The 15,054-nt window shown below is 41.3% G+C and overlaps 1 protein-coding gene across 1 annotated transcript in view; it reads right to left on the bottom strand.

The window, feature by feature from the left end:
* LRP12 (LDL receptor related protein 12) overlaps positions 1–13,367 on the bottom strand; it is a 52,175-nt gene extending 38,808 nt beyond the window's left edge. Inside the window, exon 1 of the mRNA XM_071553998.1 lies at positions 13,015–13,367. Within this exon, the coding sequence (XP_071410099.1) occupies positions 13,015–13,093 (79 nt within the window). The 5' untranslated portion in view covers positions 13,094–13,367. The remainder of the gene's footprint in view (positions 1–13,014) is intronic.
* Positions 13,368–15,054: the final 1,687 nt, after the last annotated feature.

Here is a 15,054-nt window from a genome sequence, read left to right as displayed (position 1 = left end):
GTTTTGCAAGGACTGGAAAATGCCTATAAAATTCATAATATGTGCTATATTTGTTTATCTCAGGGTCAAATAAACACAAATTTGGTGTCTCATTGCACTCTGAAGCTTCATGTTTTAGATGTAATCTTACTGCAATTTCAAAAGAGTGAACAGATTTCCAAGAAGTTAGGTGCTTGAAATAGGCACATTTACAGAGGTGGGTGCTGGACCACTCACTTCCCCTTAATGTTACCAACTTAATGAAAAAGCCCTATGGAGATGAATGACAAAGAAATTTCCTCCTTTCACTGAAACACGGGCCATACTTGGAACCATGCCATCTCCCTCAGCCTCAGCATCGCCAGTGTGAGGCTGCTGATTTACAATATCCCTGTTCTCAGGATTACCCACACGCCAGTCCCACCAGCAGAACTAAGAAAGGACATCCACAGACACATATGTGCTTCACAGTCTCTGAGATGTGCACAAAGAAAACACAGAGCGCTTTATACTGCAGTACTTAAAAACCTTGCCAAATCACCAGCTCCCCAAGGGGAGCAAAAGCTGGTAGCTGTGAGTGAATGTGTGCACGCACTCGCACATTCATTTTAGGACAGGCTTCCTGTGACAAAAGCACAAATAGGAAGAGAGGTTTAAACATAATAAGAGGAATGAACACCTTGGAGAAGAGAATGTCATCTAACAGGTATTTCCAAAATCCTTATCACCATTTACTCTGACATTCATATTTATAATTACCTTCCAGTATGCTATCCTTAAACCTACTGCACCTTATCTCCACTCTTGCCTTGACACAAGCTCTTCTCATCTATGCCTTTCTTGACCAAAAAACATTGCTAAATATTTACATGAGTCATTAACTTCCTTCCTGAGAACAGTTTTAAACAACTTTTTTTCTGCACTCCAGCTTCCTAAGAAAACTTATTAAATATACAGGATAACATAAAACACGTGTTTTGAGTCTTTCTCTGAGGAAATCCCTACCAAGAATCATTCAGACAAACACCAGATGACTGAAGGTCAGGTTACACAATAACTGCTCACTCCTTCGTCCATCCAGTCGACAACCCCATAATCCAAAAGCCACTTCTGTTGTTTAGTTTGAGCATAATCACTGCTACCTGGAGATGTGACTATCAATTCAAGCCTCATTTTCCATGGGTCCCTCAGCATACGAGTAGTCGTGCACATCGATATATCCCCACAATTTCCAAACACTTACGACTCTCTCTACATTTGGCAAAAGAGTAACGGTCCTAGAAATCCAGTTAATAAGAATTTCAAGAAAAAATTTACACTTCCATTTGTATTCCGACATAAGGTTTCACTGTAAATTTCTTATTACTAAATGTAAGAGATTCCACACAGAATACAGTAATCATGACAAAAAATGTTCTACCTCTGCTTCCAATAAAACGGTCTGAAGGAGCTCTAAGTGGCAGCAGCAGATCATCACTCAACTTTTTAAAGCACTCTGCATCCATTCACTTAAACAACAGCTGAAACACACAATAAACTTTCTAATGAGCAGAAGAGGACTGGCATTTTGGGAATGAGAGGAAATCCGTAGTGGCATTTGTAAAAACAGACAAGGACAGGAGCTGGAGTTTTAAATGAAGTAGAACAGACACGCTGCTCTGAAAGTAGCCTATTTCCAGTTCCACAACAACTCAGCAGTTGAGTATTTCCCAGAAGGGTGCTCTTTGCATTTTAATAATTTAGGACCTCTCTTCATTCTCTTTCTTCTGAGGGCCAGACTAATCTACCTACGCTGAGAATTGAGACTTCCCTGAAGAGCAGTTCAGATCAGTAAGTCACACTCCTATTGCCTCACACATTACTTTAATAAGCCCGTCTTTTCCCACATTGACTCTGCCTTAAATTAAACGAACCAAGACTTCCCACTTCCTACTCACACAGAATCAGCATAGGACCAGAAATGTGCAGTAATGAACTCTACTCATGAACAACCATGAAACAGCTATTTATTTTCTATGCTTCAGCTTCTACCCTGCACAACATACTTTACGGGAATACTGTCAGTGTAGGGTTTATTAGTCTACCTTAATAATTAAACCTTAGATACAGACCTTTTAGATGACAACACAAAGAATATTTTAAACCAAAAATATTTGTTGAAGGTTTGTTTCTAGGCGTGTCCCATCAGTGAATTCAGATGCAAGCTAAGTTTATAGTATTTTTTCAGGATAAACTCAGTACCAGCCTGGTACACTAGTGCTCTTTTTACAAAGAGATGCCACATGTGAAGTAACAGCCAACTAGAGAAAGAAACCTAAACAGTAGCTATTTGTTGGCACACTTAAGATTCAACCTGTGCATGACTGGAAAAAAATGTTTTTTTGGAAGAAAGCAATATAGAATGCTTTGGAAAAATATCTAAGTGAAAAATTTATTATTTTTTTATGTTAATCTCGTTTACCAAACTTGACAGACAGCTGTATTCTTTTGGATGTAGCCTTTTTTCAATGAGTATGAAAAGCATTGTTACACTTGTGCATTGATGAAAGCAGATTACATCCCTTACAATTCTGCACTGGCAACTCTGTCTGATGAATAACAATAAGTAACAGTTTAAGGGCATTGGCTTTGCTGTGTGTCAGCTATTTGAGAAAGGAAGATGGTATCACTAGAAGAGGCACAGTTCTAGGAAAGAAGTATACTGGAAGTTTGGAATATTTCATGGTACCAGTTTTCCACTCCTCATTTTTTATTGATTGTAGATAGATAGATAGATATATGACTTTCTAAAATTAGGGAGTACTTTCAAGTTAATACAGATTACAAAACTGAAGAGCAAGGCTCATTTGTGACAACGAAGATACTGTGAAGACAGCATACCTGCAAATTCTTATACTGTTTATACTTTCCTTTCTGGATCACCTGCAGAAGTACTCAGAGGCTCAGCACTGACATTACAACACAACCTTTACATGGATTCAGTCATTATCAGCTTTGGGGCACCAAGACAATGTGAATTCTCAAGAGATCTGTGTATTCACTCTTGTATTTCAGTTGGTTCAGTCCCTAGAGGGTAACTATTAGGCTTGTTGTGGCTATAAACAACAGTACAGATGGCATTCCTGTCGGCCTTTGTCTTCTCAAGGCAAAACATACAGGTGTCACAAGTAAGTGATTTCTTTTTAAAAAATAATCATAATCATGCTACAACAGGTGATACACTTCACTCTACACTGCTTCAGAAGGGTTCTAAGGCTCAAACAGCTATGGGTTTCATTTTTAGAGAATGTAGCTTGAAGATGAAAACAAGTACATTAGACTTCAGTGCACTAATTCAGCTGTAAAATAGAGGGTAAAAAATACTTATATAGCAGACATTTCACTCTGAAGCCCGTTCAGCACTTGCTCCTACAGCCTTTTTAAAGGGAGGTACTGACTTTTAAAATAGCAAAAAATGTGACACAGAATGGTGACAAGTACAAGATCAATGTCAGACATAATGCCTACATGTTTGAATTCCTATTTATCTGCTTTTATATAATAAAGTATATTGCTAATTTAAGTATACATCCTTCCTGTTTAATAGCAGATTTTCAGATATAGGGAGAAAAGCAGACCCAGGACAACAGAACCCCATAAACTGAAAAACAAACCCTGATTACATGTCTAAATAAACTAAAATATCATCAGACACTTCAAAAATACATCGAAGGACACAGTATTTCAGTAGAGGCATGGAGGAGTAGATTAATAAGAATCTGATGCCATGATCCTTACATTCATAGCAATAATTTATAAACCATATTCAATAACTCAAGTTTAAAAGTTCAAACCTCTTTCCTATCAGAGTAACTTATCTCCCTTAAAAAAAACAAACCTGTTTGATGTGATCATTTTAGTTGCACACCACACACGCCTCAGAAACTGAGCATGTATATTTCAAATTAGGTGCTTTGAGCACTTTATTGGCTCCCAAATGTGCAGTATGGTCAGCAAGCAGGATCACAAATTAAAAATTTAATTTCAACTTTATTTCGGCCATCAGTCATTTCTAAAAGCCTCTGCATTTTATGCTGAATTCCTTCATGTCCAACCCTTATAACAGCTATCTCTAGACTTCAGATCCACCTCTGTAAAGTCACAAGATAGGGATAGTTTGAGAAAACTGAGAGAAAGTCAAATGTAGACCAGTTCGCTTGATTCTTGTATACATATTTCTGACTTCCATGCTTTAAATCAACATTTTAAGACAGATGTACAGTTGAATATTTTAAGTTATTAATTCAAAAAAGCATTACTAGGATATTCTGTTAGTTAAGGGTGTGGGGTGCCTCTCAACAACTCTTCAGCCATGACCTTAACTTTACTCTGGGCAGATCTGACTTGCAATGGGACACATCACTGTTGCACATTTAGAACACAGGATCTCTTATTCCAGTCCAACTCCTCAGGGACCCCAAAGGCACCACACACAAGCTCTGTGGTTCCAACTGACAGTGGCAAAAGCAGACTGTGCTCCATCCTAAGGCAACAGAATAAAGGGAATAGTCCTCCCAAGCCCTACTCATCTACAATGTAAAGGCAAGAGGCCTGTACAGGGAGCACTGTCCCAGATTTCCAAAATGGATTAAGAAAACCAGAAAACTAATATTGTGGACTTTTAAAAGAGATTAGTAATGTCATCATTCAGCTGCGGTATATTGGGTTGTCATTTACATGAGAACTGTGATACCACTGAAACTTTGTTACAGTGCGCACAGATGTCAGACACAACAGATGACTTGAAATCAGGGACTAAGGTGAGACAAACTAGACACCTGGGCAACAGGCACTGGAAACAGCATTAGTTAGATCAGCAACAGTTGAGTAGTAACTGGACTCTATAAACATGCACCTCTCAGGCACATCCTGCAATAAAGCTGCTAGAGTGCACAAATGCCAAATGCCAGCATCAACCAGAAAAGGGATCGCAAAAAAGGATGCTTAAAAATGTTGACGAAAGCCACGTACTGAATCACAAAATGCTTCAAGTTCTCTGCTTGTTTATCCACGTACTTCCTAAAGCACAGGTAAAATGTAAGAATCTCATGTTTCTATAACTTCCCTCTGCCTAAGAATACTTTGAAGAAAAGAGAATAAGACCTCAAATAATTTCCAAGCTCTTCCTGCACTCAACTCCCTTTTCTTGCTTGCCAGTAAGAATAACCTCTTAGACTGATTAGCTGCTCACTCAGCCACCATAATACCCTTAAAATAAAAGGCTGGTTCCCTTCCTCCCTTCTAGTTGCACAGCCCCTTAAACAGAAACTGCTCTCAAAGACAGCTGGGCCTACTCCTCCACTATGAAGAACAGTTCTGCCGCCTTTAGCTGTGAACATGCCTTAACAAGATGTCCCAGTCTTTCCTGCCCTTGCCAACCCAGCTCTCCAGCCTTCGAGAATATCTCTAACTGCTGACACCAGCTGAACTTTAGCCATGGAACTTGTTGCTCTTTCAGATCCTTCAGATAGCAAACATGACCAGTGGGAGGTGCGCTGACCAGGGAAGCCATTTCAACTGATTACTAAATCACCCAAATCCATTCCAGTCAGTACTTTCAGCTTCATGTGGCTATGATCAAGAGTCATGTGTCTGATGATTTTATAATTCATCTTCCTCACTCACCAATAGGCAGCTCTTTCAGATTATTTAAACTGATACTTAGATCATGGGAAGGACATATATTCTTTCACCATATTTTTAAAAAAAAGTATTAGCTGGGAAAAAACGAATATGTACTCTCCCAAGTCCAGTTACAAATATTTCCATATGGTTAAGACATACATGTTGAGTTAAATCCCTGCATACTCTCCCTGAGCACTTCTTAAGAGCAAATGGAAAAATGTAATTGCTTAGTAGTATGAAAAGCAGGCTGAAGTAAACACAACAATATTATGAATAAAACAGCACATTAACTAGGACTGTACAATCAGTCTCTCTGGAAATGATTCTGTTGAGCTCTATTTGCAGGAAAAAAGGAGGGGAGGGTTAAAGTCGCCACATATGGATTTGTTTATTGTATGTGACCTGTTCAGTATCTCAGTTTCAGTACCTGCAATATCCCTAACTGAAGCTATTACTTGAGATACTCAAAGTACAATTTCATAGAAGGAAAACACTGTACCAGGGTATACAAATTCACTGTATTCTAATACACTTTCTTAAGTGTAGGAAAGAAAAGCATTAACCAAAGTCTTATGAAAACTCACACAGTTAAAAATCTAGAAGTTGGAGTACATGAATCCCTGTGCCTTCCTGCTACAAGGCACATTAACGAGACTTCCATTTTCTATTCTAAACTGCTCACCTTCAGTTACTAAAGAGCTCTTTCTAAAGGAGCAGCTACTGGAATGAGTAGGATCACTAAATTTTTAAGAGACATCATTGACTAGAACAAACTTATTTCTATTAACATTGTAAAAATTAGAGAAAAAGAAAATACTATTTTTTCATGAAAGAATTACTCTCACTATCATTCTGTACTTTCAGAGGGACCCATCTGTGTCTCCCATTAGGCGCATACAAAGATGAAGTAATAAAACCAAGTTACAGGACCCTCTAGCAGAGTCATTTTTTCTTAACTTTTAACACAAGCAACTTCATTATACACTTCCCCCACATGCCAAAGTGTGCTCACACTGCTTGTTAGAGGACCACTCTACTGTTTTCTGGCTCCAACTAACTTTGAAAGTCTGCTCTAGTTATCCACAGTCAGGCCCAGGAGCTTCCCCTTAGCAGAGGAAATATCTCAGAGGTTAAGCAAAGGGTTACACTCAACCACATGGGTGACACATGCAGTTCACATCCCATATATCTGTATCTGTAGTTCAGGCGTACTTTCCACTTAGAGAGAAAAACAACCAGTTCACTTCCATTGCTTTGAGGAATTTGTATTTTACAAAGTGCGGGCAAGTTCAACTTTCTTGCACAACAGAAATTTCCATGACCAACTAAAGGTAACTGGGAAAGTACTGAAAACTCACAAGGTGCTTAAGTGAAAAGGGAGATCATATTATGACAGTTCAAGGTACTAAACCAAATGGTTTTGTGTGTCTCCCTTTCCACCCCCTTCAAAATACACTCCATTTGTAAGCTTTCTTTACTTTGGAGAGGCTCTTATTTTTGATTACTAACTTCCCAACTAATTCCAGAAAGTTGTTTCTCACAAAATAGTTGAGAAAGCTATATGTAAATTCTCCCAGAACCTAAAATTCAGTGTCAAATAGAGAAATAGAGTGGGAGGGGGGGAACCCATATAGCAGATAGCTGCTAAATATGCTAGCCTTGACAAAAAGAGATCAAGATGTTGCCAACGTAGCAGAAGTTATAGCATATTCAAATTTAAAGCATTTGTTCAGAAAAACAAGTACAAACCACAATTTAGATCAGTGATTTTTAAGTGTGTGCCCTGATCTCTCAACTATATTAAACTTAGATACAACAATCAATACCATTATTTCAAAGTAACTGTAACGCTTTGCATAATAAAGTATCAGTGAAGTAACAACTGCAGCAAAAAATCAAGTGTAGGAAACGAAAAAGAATGTGGTCAGAACAACACAATTCTTCAGAGTATGGTATCATACAGGTAGCTATAAACCACTTTAAGCATTGATTTCTACTGAGGGGATGAACAAAGGAACTTAGATCTACAACCAACTCTCATAGGATCAAATACACTAATACCAAGCATTTTCTTACAATCATGTAAACTACGGAGGTTGAATTTTGCTGAACAAAGGACATCTCAGTAACAACCAGTACCGCAAAAGGTTATAGCTAGTAATTCTGAAACACATACAAGCCAAAAACATCTCAGGCTGTCAACAAATCACACTCTTTCAATTCCTGCCTAGCTAGATGTCTCAGCTGTTCCAGCATTTAACATAACCATTAACTATCTGGAACAGTATAAATGGAACACTAAAACTAGAAAATGCAGAACATCTAAGAAAGCAAAACTGCACTGTTTACACAGTACAAACAAAACTCGTGAACTTTTTAAAAACTGTAAGAAAATGAGTTAATTATACTTAATGAGTGTGGAAATAATGTCTACACCTTGGGAAACTGAGGCATATGGTGAAAGATAAATGATGTGAGAAGGAATGCACCTAAGATACCAAAGACACTAAGTTTAAAAATCTGACATCTGTTAACAAACTACAAGAGTGACCATAAATAAAGTTTTAGCCAAGCCAAGTATAAAATCATATATTTAGGGCTTACTTGAAAATAATACCCATACAGTTTACATCTCACTGATACTAAAACAAGAGTGACTAAAGTAAACAGATTCACCTGTAGGGCCCTTCCAATGCTAATAGAACAGAGCTCTTCCTCTCCTAGCAATGACAGTAACAGATGAAAAAGCCATGCTAATTACATGCTTTGCTCTGATGACAGAAATGGAGTCAGATGGCTCCTGTCCTGATTCTCGTTACGTCTCTGCTCTTCCTCTGGATCACAATGTTCTCATTTAGTGCATAACAACCATCACACCAACTACCTCAGATTCAATTTCCAAACTTTTTTTGCTATGAAGTTATCTCAGATGTGGTTTTTTTTCTTCTCCCCTTGAATGGACACTGCTTTAAATATTGTCCCCATGACCTCACAGATACTTTGACTACAGACCTAACTGTGGCTCTGAATAGCCAGCTGAATATGCACATACTTAATACAAGATGACATATGATCAACTTACATACAATATAAATTTCTATGGCATTAAAATTAGGACATTTTCACTTCAAGGCCTACAAAACTGTTCTAATAAATTAAATATAGTCCATTTGCCAACAATACTATTTACATATTTGAGAAATATATCTGTTCACAAAAGTATCACTAAAGACGGGCACTCAAGAGTTTAAAACAGAATAATTTATCAAGCCAACCCATTCCATTAGGACACTCTGTTCTGGCTTCAGAGTTCAACTTCTTTAGAAAATTAAATAAACTGGCTGGCAGATTTTATTTGCTTACATGATTCAGGCTATTATTCCAAATAAGGTGAATGGACCTGAAGAATTATTTATTCTTTCTCATCTCACACCATCATTAGCAAACTGACATGCAAGTAAAATTTGGGTCCTAACCAGTGAACTTTTATGACAATTTTACCTGTCTTATCTTAAAACTAAATGAACAATGAATTATATATATATATATATATGTTCTTGTTATAATCTTAAACATCTGTACCACAGAAACCTGGAATTATTCTAATCATGACTGAGTGTTTTAAAGTTTATACAAGTGTACTATGTCTTTTTTTTAAAAGGACAAAATAACAACAGTAGCACCACTGTCTCATCAGTCTAACAGACAACATTGTTTCCACTACAATTTTTGGGAATAATAATTTTCTGACATCCTTTAAATGTTTCTCACTCATTAGTCCTTCAAAGAGTACTCACTAAAGCCAAAATCATCCTGGAAATAAAGATAATTAATACTGATCTCTATCTGCCCCATTTCTACCTTTTAAGTCTTTTAGTCTCCCTGTCCCACTGCATTTTTATTTGATGCAGCTTTACATCTGGTGAAGCCAGAAGCAGAGAGATTTACCTACTGTACCACTGCACTGACTACTTCCAGCTATACAGAACTCTGTAATTCCTGGAGTATCTCTCAAGTAGGAAAGAAATTGAAATTAATACATCAGGGTGACAAGTACAGTTAAGACTATAAAAAAAAAAATCCATTTCCAGAAATCTGAGGAAGTCAAACACCCACACTTCCAGATTCCATTCCAAAGGAAGGCATGTCCTAGATTTTGCACTGCCACCTCAGAGACTTTTCATAACTCAACCTCTGCTCTGGAACACCAATCCCTCTCAAACTGGTTCTGAAAATGCTGCTGCATCACAGTGCCAATAAGACATAAACCACCATCCTGCCAAGACTTAAATCAAACAAAATGGTAACATTAGAAATTCAGTTTTCAAGTCTAAGCTAATGTTTTAAAAAGAAAATGGGTAAGATCACCATTCCTGAGGTATTTAAAAGATGTGTAGATATGTTTAGGGACATGGTTTAGTGATGGACTTGGTAGTGCTTTGTTTACCAAAGATTCAAGTATCTTTAAGGTCTTTTCTAACCTACATGGTTCTATGATTCCAAGATTCACTTGATTTCCAGTTGATCAAACATGAACTTTGGTTTGAAAAACACTGCCCTCAAGAACAGGACTAATTTTTCAAACTACATTTTTTCTCCTAAAAAATTACTTTGCAGCACATATGGTTCTGTTTTGAACTCAGATAACTGTTAAGGTCTTTGAAATAAGCAGATATATCTTCATATTTGTCACAGTACAAGCCATACCAGGATTATACAGAGACACATACAATCAATTATTTCTTGGATATAGAACTCTCAACCCAACAGGAAAGCTAGAAATATAAAACAAAAGATAACATTACCCAATGCCCTACCCCGCTATAATTCTAGTTCGTCAGTGCTATTCCAATATTTCACTCATCAGTATTCCTCCTTCTCAAATTTTTATAATTATAGTCATCATCAGAAGGAAGGTTTGAAAAATTCACTAACCACAGGGAAACAGAGGAACATTCTCTGGAGAGCTCAATGCCCACATAACAACCTTGGTGAATTTAGTATTTTAATTAGTGGAAAATTCTAGATATTTTAGCTGTGCAACTGCAAAATGGAAGGCAACCGAAGTGATGCACCATTGCTTTTCCAAGCAGGCATTTACCTTGGACATTGTCTACTGAGTTAAAATCTGAACATAATGGTATCTGCAAGGCTCTGTTCAGGATCAGCATCACAGTCCAGCACTCTACTGACAGTAGTGTCTTGGTCAAACTCATGCTGATATTAAATTAGTTTAGTTTCAAGAGCTAAAAGCAGTTGCACAGGAAGGTAAAATCCTTTAATAAGGCATAGTTCCCATTTCCACTTCCTCCTCCCAAAAGAAATAAACGAAAGAAATCAAAATGAAAGCTAAAGAAAGGGCTACATTACACAGTGAACGCTTGCTTTTGTTTTGGACACTAGCCTGAGAAGGAGAAAGTTTCTTTCCTTTGAGCAGTGAAACTGGTCAGAACTTCAGACATTTGTAACAAAAACAGATAGGAGAAACTAATTCCTGCTGAAGATGAGCCAGCACAGCATGCTGATCAAAATCAGAAGCAGCTTCTCTTTCCAGGTGATGGCAATAAAGGATGGTGATGTGCTTCTCAGCAAGGCAAAATAAACTTATGGAGCCTTCTAGGCAGAACTTTGGAAAGTGTTGATTAAAGATCTATCAAAAACATTATTCAGTAAGAATTTTATTTGGTTGTTTTTTCTCTAACTAAAGATTGTGCTTATGATTTAAATTTTTATAAGGCAAATACTGACAATAACACCAAAGTTACAGCATCACAACTGCGAGACCATCTACTTGGGTCAGGCTGATGAGGTCTATCACAATTATCATTTTGACTTTTTACTTCAATTCTGTGACAAGTATAATAAAGTTAGCACACAGACTTTGTTAACAAACCTTTGCACAAAAATTAAATTTCTCGAATACATTAAATACGTAAACACAAGACAGCGTAATATATCCAAACTTGAGATTTTCTCTACCACTTCGTGCTCTACCATTAGCCAAGTCCTTTCCAGCTGTGCTTGTACAATTTTACTTTTGACATTAAAGTCTTTGGCTTGACTTTGTGTGCATTTAACACACTGGCCAGTACCTTGCTTCGTTCATGCAAGTAGGCCTCCTCAAAAATTAAACTTCACCAGAGAAAGTATTCAGTTACAGGTACTGGCAGATCTGTTGCTCAGCCTACCTTACTTTTCTACTCATGTAAATATAAAATGGGAAATGCTGTTACAAATTTACGTGGTATGTCTACAGTTTAGACCTTGGACTGACTTTTACAGCACAGGCATGTGCTGGACAAAGCACTTTGCCCAGACAAATCTGAAATATCTTGATGTTCCAGGGTCAAGTTTGTTTTTCTTAAAAGAGATTCCAATTTTAGATGCTCAATCACTTGTTTAAGGCAAAGACATCTACTTCAGAAACTGCTGGAGCAGAGCTCCTGTCACTGTCCTGCTCAGGGCAAGGCACATGCCCAGCGCTGTGCCAAAGGCTGCTCCTCCCGACGGAGGCCCACGGACACAACCCACGTTCGACTTCGTAAAACAAACACAACTCCCTGAGAAAACACGAGACGACACTCCTTGCCAAGTGTCTGCATTTTGATCTGCCTGTCTGGGCCACCAGCATATTGTAAAAACCAACCTCAGTACACTGCCTAACGCGTTAACACAAATATTTTTCACAAGCAGATCTGTTTTAAAGATGGGTTCATGGCCAGGGAAGAAATACCACTCGGGTTTGAAGTGCAGGCAGGCTGAGCAGAAGCAAAGGTCCCCGGAAGAGCTTCTAGGCCTGTGCTGATGTGTCACAAACTCATCGCCCAGGGCCAGCCCCGGCCCCGCGGCGCGGAGGGGCCGCCCTGCCCCCGACACCAGACCGGACGTGGAACATCTCCCAAGCATCCAGCCCCACTATGCACAGGCTGCGATTACTCGTGACTCAGAGGATTTGGGGCTGGTTTGTTTGCGCGGCCCGGCGCCAACTCCGGAGTTCCCGGCAGTGCACATCTGCGGGAGCGCTGGGCCAAACCCAGCCCCGGCCCCAGCTGGAAGGGATTTCCGTCCACCCCCACAGCTAATACATAAATAAATATACAAATAAGTAAGTAACGAACGCGGAAAAAACCCAAACCAAACAAAACAAAGCAAAAAATCCGGAACGAGCCCTGGAGCGGTTGAGCTCGGAGGGGAGGACGAAGCTGGGGGCGGAGAAGGGGAAGGACGGGGACCCCGGCGGGGCCCGGCGGCGGCCCCAGGGCGCCCGCCGAGGCCGGCCAGGAGAAAGGCCGCTTTGTTCCCCCTCCCCCGCCGCCGCCTCCCGGCCCGCGAGACGAAGGCGGCCGGGCGGCGTCACTGCCCGGTACCTACCGCAGCAGGAGGCGACGAGGAGCAGGAGCTGCGCTGACCTCCAAGCTGGGGAGCCCTCTGCGCTCGCCCAAGGGGCCATAACACCCGCCCGCAGGGAGGCGGCGCGGAGCCGGACCTGCCACCGCCGCGCCGGCGACACGGGAGCCGGAGCTGCCGCCGCAGGAGGGGCCGGCGGCGTCTCGCCCCTTCGCCCGCCGGAGCCAGACCCGGGACCGGGGCCGCCGCCTCAGGGAGCGCTAGCGGCGCGCAAGGCCCGGCCGCGGAGCCATGAGCCGCCCCCTCCGCCGGCCTCGGCCGCCCGCCCCCCGCGCCGCTTCCTCCTCCCGGCTGCGCTCCGCCGCGGCTGCGCACTGCCCGCCCGAGCGCATGGACCGCTCCAGCACCCGCGGGCCGGGGCGGAGCGGCGGCCCCCAGACGGCGGGGGCGGAGGCAGGCCCAGCCGCCGCGCTCCGCCGCAGCTCCGCCCCAACACCGCTCCAGCTCCGCCCCAGCTCCGTCCCAGCCCAAGCTCGAGCTCCGCTCCAGCATCGCCTCAGCATCGCCCCTCTCCGCTCCAGCTCCGCCCCAGCACCGCCCCAGCTCCGTCCCAGGTCCGCCCTCAAGGGTCTGCCGGCACCTCCTCTGTCTCCCGTCCCGACGCCGCCTCCAGGACTCAGCACACGCCACCCCGCCCCGTCCCGTCCCGGCAGCCGCCGCCGCCCGCCGGGGCTGAGGCCGCGGCGGGGGGGCGGTGACTCTCCCGGCAGAGCGGCCGGGATTTCGGGCCTGCACAGTGTGCCGGAATAGGTGTTTGAGTGCCCTGGCTCTCCGCCCCGAGTAGAATTGCCTGAAACCAAACCCAGTCTGTAAATCACAGACACCCTGGCAGCTGGCGGCTGCTCTGCTTCTGACCTCCAAATCTGCGTTTCAGCGGTGAGACCGAAAAATTGCCCTGGGGAGCGCAAAAAGCGAAACTGCTGTAGATGGAAAATTATGGACCCATCTAAATTCCTTGTGACGCTTCCTGTTCAAATACGATGGCCCATCTTTCACACTTTATGGCACCATTTTCCTATTGCGGTTACCTTTTGTCAGAAGCAAGTGGGATTCACGGCACAGCTTCTATTTTTAGCTTTGATTTTGCAGTGCCTGTTGCGGACTGTGAGAAGTGTTTATTGCCTCTGTTGTACTACAACCGTTTGTTTGGAGTAACAAAGTAAAATACTGTTCCCCAGAAAAGCAAAAGTTAACATTGGTAGGGCACTGTAGCTACACCCTGAAAACAGATGCATTGAATCAGACCAGAGTTCTTCCACAAATGCTGATTGCTATGAGTGCTCTATGCTATTTCTCCTCATTCCTCTCATTTTTTTCATAGAATAATGAAATAATTTTTAAGACCCTTAAAATGGAGTCCAGCCATAAACATAACACTGTCATCTTCGCAAGTGCCACATCTATAGCTCTTGTAAATACCTTCAGGAATGGTGACTCAACCACTTCCTTTGGCAGCCTGTTCCAATGCTTGACAATTCCTTCTATGAGGAAATGTTTCCTTATATCAATAACCTCCCCTGTCACAGCTTGAGGCCGTTTCCTTTCATTTGTTGTTCTCTTGTTTTTTCCCCGCATTATTTCCAATTCCCCATCTATTTGGGATGGAAGAGAAGTTATTGGAAGGCTGTCTCTTTTGGAAGAGAGGAGAGATTTATTTAAGGATAGGCATCTGGATGAAGATTCAGCATTAATATAGTCATGAAAGAATGACAATAAACCAGACAAGCATGAATTACTTTCCAGCTCAGAGGAGCTGTGGTCCAGAAACACCCTATACTAGAGACGCTATCATTAAGTTTAACAATACTCAGTGGCTTAGTCTTAGGTAAATTTGTCCAGTCAGAGTTTGAACCTATGAGGGATGTGACTGTTCACCTCTCAGCAGCCATGAGTATGCATGCAAAATTAACACTTCAAGGAAGAAGAAAAAACAGCCTTCATTTATATGTTTATACAAATAAGTAAAGCATCCACAGCAGCTTAGCCAACAACCTTTCTTGTTTC

Source organism: Pithys albifrons, chromosome 4 (genome assembly GCF_047495875.1).
Source record: "Pithys albifrons albifrons isolate INPA30051 chromosome 4, PitAlb_v1, whole genome shotgun sequence".
NCBI classification, from domain to species: domain Eukaryota; kingdom Metazoa; phylum Chordata; class Aves; order Passeriformes; family Thamnophilidae; genus Pithys; species Pithys albifrons.
The sequence above is the reverse complement of the archived record's forward strand: the minus strand, read 5'-3'. Positions and strand labels throughout refer to the sequence as shown.